This window comes from Talpa occidentalis, unplaced genomic scaffold (assembly GCF_014898055.3).
Source record: "Talpa occidentalis isolate TD23 unplaced genomic scaffold, MPIMG_talOcc4v2.1 talOcc4.16, whole genome shotgun sequence".
In the NCBI taxonomy this organism is placed as follows: Eukaryota; Metazoa; Chordata; class Mammalia; order Eulipotyphla; family Talpidae; genus Talpa; species Talpa occidentalis.
The window spans coordinates 34,947,959-34,965,128 of NW_023601653.1; the positions used below are offsets into that span (position 1 = coordinate 34,947,959).

The following is a 17,170-nucleotide window of genomic DNA, read 5'->3' on the forward strand; positions in this document are numbered from 1 at the left end:
CAGAGAGAAAGTGGGAAAACATCATACATTGCTGGAACAAGATACTAAGTAAAAACAAGGCAGGCAAGGTACCTGCTCTCATAGAATTTTCATTTCATTAACTAAAAATCAACAGAAATGATTTTGGATAGAGATAAATGCTAAAACAGACAGAGAGCATTATGATATTCTGGTGAGAAACGGCAAGAGGTACATTAGATGAAAGTAATTAGGAATGACTTTCTCACATTACAACTCAAAGGATGAGCTGGCTACATTCACTACATATGTAGAAAGACTCACTCATTCAGTAAGGAGTCAAATATATGTAACTACCAACAAAGGATTCTAATCTACAGAAGATGACCACTATTATCATAAACTGATACATTTTTTATGAAGTCAAGAACACTAATTTCAATCAGTCTGTTCAATCTAAATGAAAGTAATAATCTTCATTAGGAGTGATATTTTGAAATAAAGATTCCACCCCTATCTTCAATGACACCTTTGGGATTATCACCTATAACCCCATTCAATATCCCATTTGCACATGTTCACTAATTTCTTTTTTTAATCTTTTTTCTTCTACATTTTTTTTTCCTGCCTTCATCTAATAACTTTTCCTACTGAATATGCTGTTATACTAAGTTTGGCTTAACCAGTTACTAATAAACAATAAACCAGTTATACTTATTCTGAAAATGTGATATACTGGCAAACTAAAATTTTAGATTGGGGGAAAAACACCAAAAGACAGCCTTCAAAATTTACTTTGCTTATTCTAAATTTTCTATGTACCATACATAGATGCCAAAACCTATTATCCTCCTCCCCCCCCCATTTTTTCTTCACAAAGGTCAAATCTAATTCAATAAATGCATAAATAGGAGTCACTTAAACCATATCAATGCTTATGTTTAAAATTTAAACTTTTAATAACCTGTTGGCTACTTAGGCAAGTGAAAAACTACCTTTAGGACATACTACTGATTTAATCTGCTAAAAACCACATTAACTTTCCTCAGTTCAAAGCCAAATAAAAATAGTAATACATTAAACATATAAACATAATATAGTGGGATTTAAGTGCCAGGCCTGAAACTGAACAAGGGATTAAATACATACAAACACACACACACACACACACACACACACACACACACACACATATACACAATCTCAAAAGCCATAGAGAGACCTGCCCTAGAAAAGGATCTAGTACCTAGTTAAGTATTAAAATAAAATTTACTGAATGAATAAATGATTGGGAAAAGCACTACTACAGAACCTGTTTCAAATAAATGTTATTTTCCTGTTGGCTTGCTCACTACTGGCATATTACTCTTTGAAAGAATCATCCACCAGTAAAGAAGACTCAAGGATACTATTAGTTTTTACTTTTTATACCTCACCAATCCCTTCAAGGTATTAAAAAGTTCAATGAATTATAATTTTAACCATGATTTAAATTAGCAGAAACCTACAATTTTGTGCCCTGAAAGTAAACTAATCAAGACTTAAAAATAATCACTTTTGATAGATGAAACCTTAAATAAGCATAAGCATGTGTTTCTTCAAAGTACTACCGAAAACTAATGAAAAATACAAAATATCAACTCTGAATGGGTACAATTTTGTAAGTAGATAAAAAAGCAAGATACCAGCACCCAAAATCACCACTGAATTAAATTACTGATTTTTACAAGTCTAATATGTTTGTTGTACATATAATTACCTCCACTTTAGAAAAGAGGAAACGAAGTCAGAAGCTAAGCCATTGGCCTGTAGATACATAAGGTGGTAGAACAAGGATTCATGCCAAGATTATTTAGCTGTAAACCTTGTACATTTTTCACTGCTAAATCATTCCTTCACATAACCTCTAGGCAAATTTTAAGTCTAACAAAATACACAATATAGAAAAGGTTTTTAGCATCCTCATGAGAGAGAAAGAAATGCCCTAAAATTGTGGGGAAAGGGATATTTACATATCAAATACAAATTCATTGGCCAAACATGTTTCAAGTACCAGTTAGAATAGTAAAACAAAATACTATCTGGAGAAAATGACTGATACATTAACAAAAAATTATGTTGACCAAAAGATGTCAGACACTAAAGAATATATACTGTACACTTCCATTTGCTCAAACTTCTTTTTTTTTAAAAAGAAAAAGTCTAATCTATAGTGACAGAAGGCAGGTCAGTGCTTGCTGGGAGGTCATAAATGAGAACTGCCTGAATAGTGAACTTTGGAGGGTGATGGGAATGTTTCTCTTTAAATCACAGTGACTATTACACAAGAGTATAAATTTGTCAAAACTCACTGTAAAGGACACTTAGGTGGGTGCCTTGTTTTATATGCAAACTTCCCCGACAAAATTATTGAAAATAAAAATGGTACTAATTGTACAGACATGAAAATGAAAACAGGCTTTGCTTTGAGAAAGAGCAAGATCTTGAGATATACACACACACACACATACATACATACATAAAATTTTACAATCCATTGTTTCAACTTAGTACAGATGTTCAAGAAAGAATGGTTAGCATGGCATGCTGGTATGTACATATTTTTTAAAACTTCCTGAAAATATGTAAGTAGGAGATTAATGTGCTTTATAAGTGACAAAAATCAGAAGTAGCAACAGCAACATTAACTAGCTTGGTCTTAATTACCCTGTCCTTTCTCTATAAGATTTAATTCAGCCATCGAAGTTTCCTTGCTGTAAAAGTTGCAGTTTTCCTGCAAGGAATTTAAATCACAGATGAACTTGCAAATATCATACTGATTTCTATCTCTTAACTGCACTGTTTTCTCAACCTAACAGCTAGTTTTATAGATATAAGAATTTACTTTTAAGTAGACAAAGCAGCCATACTGTAGCATCATAATTCGAGTCAAATTTGGAAATTGCAGCATTTCAAAATAAACAACTTGCTGTGATCTTCAAATTATGGTCTCCAACAGTGGGCCCCAAAATCAATTCATTAGGTCAAAACTAGCATATTTAAAAACGATACATAACAGAAAGCATTTGACCGTATCTTGCAGGAAGGGAACTATTTTCTAAGCTCTTTTGTTTCCCAGTCACACGCATGTGCATGGAAATGCACACTAGATCCACACTATGGACGCTGCTTTGGGGGGGGGGGGGACTAAAATCTCCACAAGTATGCTAGATCAAGAAGTGTGATAGTGTAATAAAAACATTAAGTCTTCTAAGTTCTTTGTTCATGACCTTGGATAAACACTCCACTATACTATAGAACATTTATTCAACTGTAAAATGGGAAGAATTTGACTAGTTTTGTATAATACATACATGTCATGACTTTTTCTCCATACCTGTACCATGTTATACTAACAGTTAATTTTCTTATTGTGTACATTCTATACTCCTAGGACCATGGTTATCACATAATAAGAATTAAATGTCAAATGACCATATAAATGAGTAACAAAATATCTAATACAGTACCTAAATGTTATTTTGCCTACTCCCTCAGTAGCAGACTACTTATTTTTTTCAAATATGTCCAGAAATAAGGTGAAAAAAAAAATACAACCTGAGGTTTATATTAAAAATGCCTTGACTGCATTTTTAGTGGTGATACAATAAATTAAATTAAGCAAAAATCCTTAAACTTTTATACTATTTATCCAATTTCAAGTACTTTGTGATCAATTTTGGTACAGTACCTTCATATGTTAATCTCAATTTGCATTTGTGTGGTATTAAATATTATTTAAATTTCCCCCTAGGAAATAAGAAATATGGAATGATGCTTGGGAGGGAACAAAGGACCAGATTATAACACTTTATTAGTACTCATTTTTATTCTTTTAACTACTGAGAATGAAGGCTATGTATAGAAAATATCTAACATACAAATTACATAAAAAAGATTCACCCTTTCAAAAAAAAAAGTACAAATTTTAAGTATAACTTTCACTTTAAAGTTTAGAACATTTTTACAAGACCATATTCAGTTTATCATTGACCAAAAACCTGAAAAAAGCAATTCACATATAGATGGCGTGGATGTAAAGTTGCGCAGCCTTTCTGTAAGGGAAAAAGGAAGTACTATAAATATTGCAAGTTTTGGAAAATAACCTTTCATACAGTATTCAATGAATACTTTGTCAGTTTCTATATATAAGATTTCAAATATACACTGGTAAATAAGATTGACTCAATCCCCACTGATGATCTAGTGGTGGAATGCAAGACAAAATTGTTAAAATATGACAGATGTTATGGGAAGAATGGTCTATTTAACAATTAGATGGATGCAGCCTCTTTGAAAGGTATCCTGTATGGGGCCTCCCCTGGTAGCTCAGCGGTTGAGCGCTGGGCTGCGAAGCTGCCCACAGCCTCTGCAGCGCCGGTTAGATCCCCGGCCAGCCGCTGGCCTGGCGAGGGTCCCACATGGTAAGACAGACCTTTCCTGCCATGCCCACTGCTCCCCTCAGCAGTGTATTTCGTCGGTCTGCCTGTTCTGTTCCCCACTCTGGCTCTGGTGAATTCTCTCACCCTCCCATGCTTCTGACTGTACCCAGTGCTTGTATAAATAAATAAATAAATCTTAAAAAAAAAAGGTATCCTGTATATACTATAGTCTGAACTAAATGCTGTATATACACACACACTTATTTACTCTAACAGTCCTATGAAGTACATTATTAGACCTTTTAAATGGAAAGAACACTAAAGCTTAAAAAGTAATTTGACTAAGGACACAAGGGTATTATTTCCAATATTTTTCTAATTATTACAAAAATGTTTTCTAATAATCAAAAGTGCAAACAAAAATTCAGGTACAAGAAGGTTCACCTAGTGTGTTATAAAAGTGAAAAATCAAAATAAAATTAAATGCTCAATAATAAATAATTGTTAAGTCAGTTTGCTTTGACCATAAGAATCATGTTTTGGGGGCCTCCCTGATGGCGCAGCGGGTTGACCTGCAGCGCTGTGAAGCTGTCCGCAGTCTCTGCAGCATCGGTTCGATTCCCAGCTGACAGGGAGACTCCCACATGGTGATGCAGACCTCTCCTGCCTCACCTGATGCTTCTTCACTCAGCAGGGTACTTCAGTCCCTCTGCCTGTTTTGCTCCTTACTCTGTCTCTGGTGAATTCTCTCACCCTCCCGCACTTCTGGCCTGTACCCCAGTGCTTGCATAAATAAATCTTTAAGAAAAAATTAACAAAAAATCATGTTTTGGATAAATATTAAGAGACACTGGAAAGTGATTGTGATGTAAGTTTTTGTAAAAAGTACAGGTTACAAAATAGTAAATATAGTTCAACTCTCAAGGGCAAACAGCGGTTGTGTTTATGGATGTTTTTCCTATTTTGTGCATTTTCTTAATTTTTCACATCCCATTGTGTTACTTTAATAATCAGGAAGAGGGCCTCCCCAGGTGGCGCAATGGTTGAGCACTGGGCTGTGAAGCTACCTGCAGCCTCTGCAGGGCCTGTTCGATCCTCGGCCACAGGCGAGGGTCCCACATGGCGTGCAGACCTCTCCTGCTGCCCGCTGCTCCCCTCAGCAGTGTATTTCGTCAGTCTGTCTGTTCTGTTCCCAGCTGTAGTGAATCCTCTCACCCTCCCATGCTTCTGACTGTACCCAGTGCTTGTATAAATAAATAAATAAATCTTTTAAAAAAAAAATAATCAGGAAGAAAAACAAAAGCAACCTTTCAAACAGAGAGACAACAACAAACAGTGTTTAGACAGGCTAACAGTTCTCTGTGAGGAATTGTAAAGTCATTTTGATTTTCTTCTTTTCCTCATCTTTATTTCCACTTTTTCTATATGCACATGCCATCATTACTACTTTTATCATAGGCTCCTCAACTGACCTCACATAACTTCAATTACTTGCTTCATAATTTTTTTAAAATAATAGTACTATTTCCTTGCTACACTGCAATAATACACGTGTATATTCAAGAACCCAAATGACAAAAATAGATAACTTACAGAGATCATTTCTATTACAGAAGTTATCCCTATCAAAAAAAACCTCAATGTCTCAAATCATTAATTTGAGAATTAGAAACTAAAACTTAACTGTCTTTTTCTGTGTCAAATGATTAAACAGTCTAATTTTCTAAGCACAAAAATACTTATCTTGCTTTTTCTTGAGATTTTTATTATGTACATTTGCCCATACAAATAGTATGGCATATGCAACTAAAAATAAAAGTTGTTTAACTATGCAATTTAGGGTACAGACTATTCTGAAGAACTATCCAATTACCTCTAGTTAATTCCAGCAAATTAAGCAAAAGTCTTTGGTAATGAAAACTTTTCTAAAAGGTGTAAATTGCCCTTTTCTTTGAAAAGCAAACATAATAAATATACGTATGTGATGCCACACAAACTGCTATACGTAATAACCATTATTAAAAAACCATGAAAAATTATGAAGGGGCATATCTTGAGCAAGATCTTCAGATTTCCAGAAGTTTGTAAGTTTTACATTATAAAAAGGTTTTACAAGTAAGTCTTAGATATGAGTGAGTTGTTTTTGCTCCAATTAAAATCATTTGCTTTAGTTAATATGAAAAAAATTGAGGCGTCACCTAAGAATTTGGGGTAGCAAGATTTAAGTTTATAAAGTTTTTGTGCATGTTTTAGAAAGAAGGTATTTAAAATTGAAAGCAGCTTTTGTAATATAATAGTATGAGATTAAATGATCAGGAGACTTTATAAGCACATAATCAATAACTAGATTTTATACCAATAATACTAAAAGCAATACCTTTTAGTAGGTATTGTTTGGTTAATAATGATCAAGAGAAAGCATTAAAAAAAAAATGGGAACAATCTAAGACTATTCAAGCTCTTTCATGCATAATGAATAGAGAATAAAAATGAGGTAAATTTTCTGGTATATATACTCATTTATACACATCTAAGTATTAACTGGCCTGCTGTGATGAACACAGCAGAATCACCTTTCCCCCCACATGCCAACTCCTGCCCCCAAATGTCCAATAAACCAGATATTTTGGTATACAGCAGTACAAGGGAAAAGTAATGAATATATGGATGAATGAGTGACTCAATCACTCACTCACTCAATAAACTGATAATTTTATTATAATTCCTACAGGGCAGGATGAGGGGCATCCCAACCCCAGCACCCTCAAACCTGCCTGCTCTAAATAGGTTCTGCCATCTGCCACATCAAAATGAAACATACTTTAGTGCATAAGACCTTTAATGGAAAGGAACATTAATACAATTAGTGTGCAACAAAGACAAGAAAAAGAATAAAGTTTTTAAATCAAGCATCCAAAGTCACCCATCCCCTCATGGGTAAATGTCCAGTCAAACAGAGTTGGCCCAAAGTAAGGCCACAGAGCCCCAAAAGCCTGTCACAAGTCTAAGGCACCTTCTGGCAGGGATCCATAGGAAACGGGCAGAAGGGGCCAGCAGGTCTGGGACAGAAGGAACAAAATCAAAATCAAGATAAAAGCTGCCACAGTTAACCTGTGGCATCTAACACAATGTCATCTAAACAAAATCCCTGGCAGAAAAAAAATGTGTCTAGACTGTAAGAGTAAAATTGTATCTTTCTTGTTCACATTTTTTCTGTTACAAGAGAGCAGTGCACTGTGAAATAAATTGTGGCTTATTCTCATTTGCTCAGAAGCTCATCTTTAAGTAGCAAGTCCTACTCATAAACAAAAAAACAATGCCCCCCAAGAGCCTTTACTCCTTAAATCAACACTATGAGGTATCATTTATCCATACTTTGAGATTGAAAAAAACTGAAGGACAAGTTTAGGAAGGCCAAGTCATATAACTTATAAAAAAAGTCAGACTGGCAGTTCCAATTCAGGCTGGCTCTAGTACCTGAGACTTTAATGACATGTAAAGTTCTGGCACAACTCTTCAACAGGAAATAGTTATAATCAGCTCCATTTTATCAGCCAAAAATTAGGCAATTTGGGCAGTTCTAAGTCATCATGGTAGAAATAATAATTTTTGCTATGAAAAAAAATGGTACACAGCATACCACCAAAGCAGTAATTATGTCAAATTGTACTTTTAAGGAATCGATTCTTTTTATTAAAAACATTTAGGCTTTCTTCTTTTGCATGTCAGAATAAATGCTAACAACCTAAAATAAACACAAAACTGTTATGTGTGTGAGTAACATATATTATCTTAGCATAATAAAATAAGCACATCAGATAAGACAGGTATATCAATTCCTTTGAAAAATACTGCTAATTTTTTGTATTATTCTAATGTATTCAAACAATGTTAAGCCTAATGCCTGCAAATAATGTCAAACAACATTCAAATTCTGCCTGCTCTAAAACTTATGCAACACATTCCATCCATTAATGTAAAACTTTAAACTACTAGCATTGGTTTATATGTAGAAAAGTTCTTTGGGAGATACAAACTATAGTTTCCAAGTCATGCAGTTCCTAATAAAACCTCCTGCCAATAGGAATACAAACTACTCAATTTGTGTAATGCAGAGAAAATAATTCTTAAAAACTTTTACAAATATAATAATTACCATGCTTATAACTTTAACTATAAATCAACTGCAGGAGTTAAAATTTCCTATGAAGCACAATCTGGTCCATGCTCAGTGTTTAAAAATACTGGTTACTCCTCATTATGTAAAAAACTCCCTCACACTATGGCCAGCTCTTTCCTACAGCCAACTTCTCACAAGGTCCCAGAACTTCATTAAGTGGGGGAGGAGGAGGGAGCAGGTTCAAAACAAGAGGGGGGTGGGAATTGTATGGGGACCATAACCAAGATGAAAATACATACTTTGTGCAAAAATGAAAAATGATGTAAAAAATTATGAAATTAAAAAAGTAATAATAAATGGAATCACATAAGAAAAAAAAGAGACCTATAGCAGATTACTTTGCTCTTCTCCAATTCAGCATATTCTCTCAGGTTTTGTGTATCTGGATTACTGATTCTGTACACTCCTCCACAAAATTATCCTTCAAAATCCAGCTCATTAACTCACGTAAACAAAATTACTCTATTCTAGTATTATATCCAAAGCATGCACCACAAAAAATTAACTTAATTATTCAGCACACTTTTAACAGTGAATGGCACACAATAATATTCATAGAACTTTACAAATCTGGTAAAGTATGAAAGTCACTGATTTCTAAGAAAAATCTACCAAAACTTTGCAAAGCTAAAAAACTCCTACACGCTTTGATTAGTCTATACAAGCACCAAGAAAGTTTTAAGTTTGCTATCCCTTATAATTTCCCACTAATAAAGATTGACACCTTAACTCCATCTGATTTGAAAACATTATCACAGTCTCCTAAGGAAAAATAACCCCTCCTCCCTCTCTATATTGAAAGACAGAGATTACGTCTGAATTATCTCTTCCTCTTTAAAGTTGACCCTTATTTACGTAGGAAGTACTAAATGCTTATGAAACTTTTTCTACCACCAAACATATAAAACTTGACCCCATCTTGTGTTAAGTATTCTTTCTGCCTGCAAAACCATACTCCCAGATTTTTATATGGTTTCCTCCCTTTTTGACTTCTGCTCAAATGCCACCTCCAATTGCTGTGTCCTGATCCCTTTATTTTCTTTATGACAATTACCACTACCTGAAATTATTTGTTTACTTATTTATTTTTCTCTACTTCTTTAAGGACATTAACTCTATAAAAGGAGAAATTTGTCTTGTTCACATATATATATATAGCCACTACATATAGCAATATCTAAAAAAGATATTCACTCAAATTACTGAAGGATATCGTTGAACATGCCGAGAATGCTAGCATCCAGCCAGTAGAGCCTAAATTTCAATTAAACAATTTCTATCTAAACATCACTCAAAAAAAACCTAAGTTCTATAAATTATGTCTTTGCAAAAGGAAAAAAAAAATTTAAAAACAGAATTTTATATTAGATGTGACCTTAAAGGCATCAAGAGATCAATATTTTCAAACTATACTCTAAAACATCTTAATGCTGTCTACAGATAAAATTCCCTGACACACTGGATGACCAATGTTTGTTTTTTTTTTTTGTATACATCTATTTTAGAATGTGTGATTCATCTGCAACGCATGGAAATATTTTATATATCTGATTTAAACACTTTGAAGTCTTATCTTTGTTGCCAGATTAGTTTTGCTATAAATCTCAAATAAACATGATTATATCCATAATTTCTCCTAAGAGTACATACATTTAGAAAGGTTACCATTGTAACTTTTTTCTTATCTAAGGCCAGACACATTGCCTCACATAAAAATCACAAAAACTAGACCCTTCATCACCCCTACAGCATTATTTTGTTCACTAAATCAAGGTAAAATTTAAGGAACACCTACTGAGTACATGGATATTGCAGAATTAAGTGTGCAGTAATAAGTAAACTTGTAAAATGTGGCATGTGATAAATTATCACCTACTTTCATTTGGGTTTTTCTGATAAATGTTCACAATTTTTAAAAATATAAGAGCATCTGATGAATACTACCAGAAAGTCAAACTTGAAACAAAATTTTCAACTACTTATTTCAACTGTCTACATTAATTTTACTTTCGTGAATCTGCAAGATGACCAGATGAAAGCTAAACAAAACTTTTGCTTTGCTTACACCTTCTTAATTTGATATATCAGGATTTTCCTAATAGAATAACATTAAAATAAGTGAAGAAGAATAGATGCTGAGCCCAGTTTAACGAAAAATTGGCCCTCATAAATTACAATTACTAATTTTCATACTAATTGAAGGTTTGATCATTCTATCTGTTAATGTTAAAATTTAGCCTGATTTTAAAAGTTAACTTCAACATGGCTACCATATAAAGTTGAGATAATGCATATGAAAGTGCTTTGTAAGCTGTAAAACATTGTTCAAATATTTAGAAAAATAAAGTCAAAAGGAATCAGGTCCTTTGAATAGCACTTCAAACTTATTGAATATTACTTATTGAATATTACTTATTGAATACTGAATATTACTATTTTACCAACTGATGAAAAATTCTTATACAAGTTGAAAATTACATACAAAATTTGTATGAAGAATAAGCATGATTTACAAAGTAAAAGTAACATTAAAAACACATTTCTGCCAAATATGACACAAAACCAAATGTTCCTCTCCCAAACACATTGTATTACATAATCAGTCATTACATTTTGTCCAGATGCTGATACAAAATGGAGCTATGTTTCAACATCCAAATACATAAATGGAAAATGATTTATGATATGTTTGAAAAAATGCACGCATACTATTACCTAAATTACCAGGACATATAATTTTCTCTGGTTTATTTTATCATTCCTTGGCAAAGTAAAAATTTACTAAATATGCATTCTCATCCACTTTTACATAAGGAAAGATATTTCAATTCAGTAAAAGCAGAGACTGGTATCTTGAGTACTGGATCAAAATATCTTGTAAAACAATACTCTGTATGTTTAGCAGTTTTTAATTTAAATGGAAAACATATCACATGAAAATGATCATGTGAAAAGATTTCTAAAATCTCAAGTGACAGATTATTAACATCTCCACTAAAAACAATTATGGGACTCATTTACCCTGTTTTGATTTCTGCATTTCTAAAAGACTTCTGATACAAAAAATTGGTGTATTGGCGTTTGAATTTTATTCAAACCCTTAAGCTTAGCTAGATGTTTCTGAGAACTGACTTTTTTAGAAGGTGAAATAGTATATAAATGATGTCTGAACTCACACCTCCTGGAATGACCTAGGAAGCACCTGTAATCAAGCACATTAATATTTCTGCATCAAGATATTGTAAAATTAGGCAAAGACTATAATTAGGCTACCAATTTCAGGTGGAATATGCCAGCACAGCACACTTTCTTAAAAAAAAATAATCAGTTTTTAGGGATTTTTGGATTTTAGGCTACCAATAGAGAGGTATTAAATCATCTCACACAATTTTCATAAGAAGAGTTATAGTAGAACTAGAGAATTCCTACTTCACTGTATTGGGCCAGGCATTAAAGAATCAAAAGGTAAAAAACAAAGCAAACAAACATACAAACACACAAACCTATTCCAACTTCAAAAAGTCCAACTGAACAGGAGTTCCTGGTTAAACAATGGTAAATATATATCATCATCTAAATACATACACAAGCTCTCTTCTTCAATCAATGACTTTACCATACAAAATATGGCAAGCAATGCAGACCAAAATATTCTATAAGAAGCATTTTTTTTTAAAACTAACATTCTTCCCTTATTTCTGCACTCAATCTACATGCATTTACCTAAGATGCTGGTTACCTAGTTTACCATACGTAGGTCATTAAGAAGCAAAACTGTAAGAAAGGACTCAAGGAAGTGATGGATATATGTCTTTTTCACCATCCTCTTTTCCAATCTGTTGTTTCTTATCTGTGGATTGGGAAACAAAGCACTCTGATAGCATTAAGTGTCAAGTGACAGTCAAGCACCTGTTCAGTTCACTGCCTATTTATTGATAAAGTCTAAGTATTATACACAACAGAAGGTACTTAAAATGTAAATATAAATAAAACAAAGTCCTACCTCTAAGGGGCTCATAGTACAGAGGTTATGATGGGTGGTGGGGCCAGACAGGGAAATACAATACAATACGACACAGAAGTTTGAATACAGCAGTACAGAAGGAGTTGGGAAGTCAGGTAAGTTTCATTAAGAAAGCAATGCTAGCGTAAAGTTTCAAAGAAGAAGTATGCTAAGTAACAGGGAAATGATAGTAAAAATACCTCCCCACCACACCTACAGGTGTAAAAATACACATGAAAGCAAAAACAAACAAAAAAACAAATAAACAAAAAAAAACCAAAAAAAAAAACCAAAAGCAACTAATAGAATAAGTGGCAAATATGTACAAAATACCTACCCATGACCAAATAGAGTCAAGTTGAGTCTAAAAATTTCTAAAACCTTATAGTCCATTCAGGCAAGGGAAACTTTATTTTTCTAGACAATTCACTTTGCATTTCCATATTATATAAGCTAAGAGGTCTTACCAAAATATAGACATTATGTGCCATTTTATTACTTCATAATGCAGCATACATCCAAGAGGTCTGCACTTAAATTTCAGTGCACAAGCTGTCAGGAAAATATTTAGGGATAGCTTCCCAGGTCATCCCTAACAATATAGACAAAGTAAATAAATAAATAAGCCATGTCAGCATGACTTGTCATGAGAGGCGTTTTAAGAGTTTTACAAAGGATGTCAAACAAAAACCAAAACAAGGAAAACATATACAGTAAATTGGAGGAAGAAAGGTTCAAAGAACAGAACTAAGGTAAAAGTTGTAATTTTAAAAACTTAAAATTCTAATTTTCGCTTTCTTTTCAAAGCAGACTTTTAGATAGTAGCCTAACTTTTCAAAATATCTAGTGAGTCACAATAAAATCCAATTCCTTTAAGTATCACAGGTAGAAATCATCCTTAGTTAAGTATGAAAAACCTCTATCATCAACCAGAATGACACCTATCATAACACTAGATCCCTTGATATCCATACTGTAATTCTATGCAAATATTACAGTACAACTCAGATTAACTCTGCCTCTAAAACTGCCTGATACCTAGGTTTCTTTTGCTTCTCTGTGTTACAAAATCCACTAGAAGATCAGGAAACAAATTAAAATATTATTTAGTAGCATCTTTTCCTAAGACTGTATCACTATTTGCTGATCTCAAATACCTACCAATCCAAGGAGGCACATGGGAAATTTGCTTTCATATATGTGAACATAACAGAATGAAATTTCTACAGTTAAAAATTTTAAGACAATTTAAAAAGGCTATTAACACTGCTTTTAACAAACAAAAAGAAAAAAAAAACCCTGTTTAACAAAATTATATTTACCAATCTATTGTCAATTATTTCACCCATAGATGCGAAGCATAATTTTCTGTATTTTTCTGTATCAGAAAATCTCATGAAGCAAATTTACTACTAAAATGGGTAAAACTGGAACTTCCCACAGGTGGTGAAAAATTCTCAATCTTTCAAAATACAAATACTTTTAATACCTATACTTATCATGGAGATGAAAACCAAAAACAACTAAGTTAGAAGCATTCCAATGAAACCTACACATAAAAGTATTTATATACTTTTGAACAAAGGAATTTTTAGGTTACAGCTAACTGTAAAGTAACTCTGAAAAATCAAAATATAAATGAAACATCCAAAATAAAAAAAATAGCTAATTAGTTCTCTTGGAGAAGAACACTGTTGAATTTTATCTTCAAGCAAGCACTTCTCAAAGAAGACCATTACATAATTTACTCATGCATTATGCCTTCACTTTCCACGGTATGAATTTACTTTCAAGTGAAGTATAATTAAAAAAAAAAATTTTAAGGCTGTTTTTGTAGCTTGGTTAAGCATAAAGGCATTTCTCATTTCTCAAAAGTATCAAATTAAGTTACAGATATCTCTATACAGAAAAATTACAATAAAAGAGTTCTGCCAGCAAATGATGGATAAATTTATATTGATGCAGCATTAGTCAGGATGCAAAAAACATGAAATACAGTTACTCAATTTCATCTAAAACACAAAGAATTCAAAGAAGACACTACAGTTCAGGTCCTCAGAAAAAACTGAGAAGAGTACCTTCTTAAAATTATATAAGGATCCTGTAGAGTCAAAAAAAAAGTGTCACAGTAGTTACGTTTTTTATGGTACTTCTCCTATAGATTTAATATTACAAAAAAGAACTTCAAACAAAAGAGCAGTTCACATACAGAGCTTACTAATCGTCTTGATGCTTTAAGAAGAATATCAATAAAAAGAAATCTGAATGTAAACATCTATAATCACTTGAACACAGACATTTAACTATTTCAGTTCACTGTGATTCTTAACCAACCCTATAAATGTGTGAAGTTATCTTCCCAAAGTGCATGAGACGTGTCACTGATGTCTGAGAAATAACTGTTGTCAAATATACCAAATATTTCCAAACAACATATACATGGTAAATTTCCATCCCCTCCCCATACCTTATATTTTCACCTATGCTGTTTTAAAATCCAAATAAAAAGGTGCACTTACAATTCTAGAGCTCTAGATATTCCAATCATCAAGCAAGACGACTGAAATGTGTTCAACTTTTAACTCTAAATGCAAGTATGGCCTCCACTGTGAACAGATTTTGGTCACTGAGTACTTTCTACCATATTGCCAAGAATCTAGGGGTTGGTATCAATTATTAGAAACTTTCCCGAAGATCAAGAAAGAAGTAAGGTTTCTGAGTAGGAGTTTTATGAAAATGAAAGACATTGTGTTGCATTCGGGCTTCTGGATACAGAAAAGTGAAGGCATCTCCTAAGATTCCAAGGAAGTTGACGTTCAGTTTCCTTCCGAGAGGATGGTACCCGTATGTACGACTTTTGTGGCGGTAATACAGTACCCACAAGGCCTGGAATAAGTGCAAATTCTATAACCCCAGAAAGGCTTTCTACGAGAAAACTACCACCCGCATTCGCTAAAGATAGCTGCCAAAAGTTACCGAGGCGCTCTCGTCTAGATGGAGCAGAGACTTAAGAACTACAAAGGTCTCTTTTAACCCCACTCATTTTCTTCCGTGAAACTTTTACATTAGACCCGAGGCTGTAAAAGGTAGAGAGGCGCTAGCGGAAGTAGAAACCCAGGGTTCGCAACTTCACAGACACAAGAGTATCGGGTTCCTCCGCCGGCCCAACACCATCGAGCACTCAGTCTCTCCATCACGGAAGCTGCACCCTCCCCGTCCGCTGGCAGCAGCATCACAGCTGCACTCCTCTCATCCACAGCCTTCGGTGTCCCAGGGTCTGGAGACTCAGGAGTCCCGTTAGCCAGTCCAGTGTCCCCCATCTTACACTTGCACGCACACACACACACACACACACACACACACTGTAAGTCGCAAGTGATGTGCGTGTACTGAGAGAATGTGAACCGTCAGCTCCCGCAGCAGCTGTTGGGAAGGCGGCAGCGCGGTCTAACCAGGCCTGGGCTCCTTAGCCACCGCCGCTGCCGCCTTCTCTTTTCCCCAGGAAGCAGCGCGGCGGAGGCTCCTCGACACTGGCGGGAGCCCGGGGGAGCGGAGTCCGGGGAAAGCCCCATCGCCCGCCGAAGGGACCAGGCCTACGATCCGGAGCTGCAGCTGCAGCGACCCAAGTACAGCGACGCTTTACGTCCCGTCCACCACCCTCCTCATACACACCCCCTCCCTCCCTCCCTCCACCGCCGCCACCCCCCTCCCCGCCCGCTCCGCTCTCCCTCTCTCGATTGGAGCCGAGACAAAAGCAACGGGAAGCGGAGGGCCGGGACGCTGCCCGCGGACCCCGGGCGCGACCGGCCCGGCCCCGAGGCATTCCCCCGCCTTGCGGGGGCCCCGAATCCGCCGCCCCCGCCGCGCGCCCCGCTGCCAGACTTCCGAAAATTTGCCAAAAACTCACCGCATGAATTTTCTTGTCCCGCGGATCCAAGATGGCGACGTATCCACCGCGGAGGCTGCTGGGAGCAAGACCTTTACCCTCTGACCCCCGCCGTGACCCCCGTGGTTCCGGCTTCTCTCGTGGCGGCGGCGACCGCAGCGGCGGAAGGTGGGAGCGGCGATTGCGGACGGGACGGAGCTGGGGGTGGTAGCTCGCTTCCCGCGCGGCCGAGATGGCGGTGGGGAGAGGCGCGTCCCTCCCTCAGCGTCCTCTCCGCGGCCGCCGCCGTCTCCCACTGACTCACGGAGGAGGCTCGTAGCTGCTCCGCGGCCGTTATGTAGAGCGGGGCCTCTGCGGCCGCTTCGGTCCCCTGAGGCCGGTGGCTGCGCGCCGGGCCCGGGGCGCTGGTCCTTGGGGCGCCGCGGGGTCCAGGGCCCGGGAGTGCTGAGGTGGCGTCGGTGCGCCCTCCCCGGGGACGCGGAGCGTGCTTGTGTTTGTGTCGGACACCCCGCCCCCTTCCCGGGTCGGCCTCAAACGTCCCTCCTCCGCGCTCACCCCCAATCCCACCACCTGAAGCGAGTCTGACTGTCCCTTTTTCCTCCTGCAGCCCCGCCGGCCCGGGTGTTGGTGCAGCGCTTCCAGGACCCCGCAGCGCGTCAGCATCACCTCCAGAGAAGTGAGTTCCCCTCTGCGTGACCGCTGGTGTTTTCTACTCACCGCCC

The 17,170-nt window shown here is 36.3% G+C and overlaps 1 protein-coding gene across 4 annotated transcripts in view; it reads right to left on the reverse strand.

The window, feature by feature from the left end:
- CNOT2 (CCR4-NOT transcription complex subunit 2) overlaps positions 1–16,631 on the reverse strand; it is a 105,913-nt gene extending 89,282 nt beyond the window's left edge. The window contains exons 1-2 of one of the 4 annotated variants that reach the window (XM_054696233.1): positions 16,470–16,508; positions 12,283–12,409 (exon numbers count right to left, since the gene is read on the reverse strand). Coding sequence is in view for 1 of the 4 variants with exons in the window: in XM_037513996.2 (XP_037369893.1) it covers positions 16,470–16,474 (5 nt within the window). In the remaining 3 variants the exon portion in view is untranslated. Of the gene's footprint in view, positions 1–12,282; positions 12,410–16,469 lie in introns of all 4 variants that reach the window. The other 3 variants (XM_037513998.2, XM_037513997.2, XM_037513996.2) reach the window with 3 other exon arrangements.
- Positions 16,632–17,170: the final 539 nt, after the last annotated feature.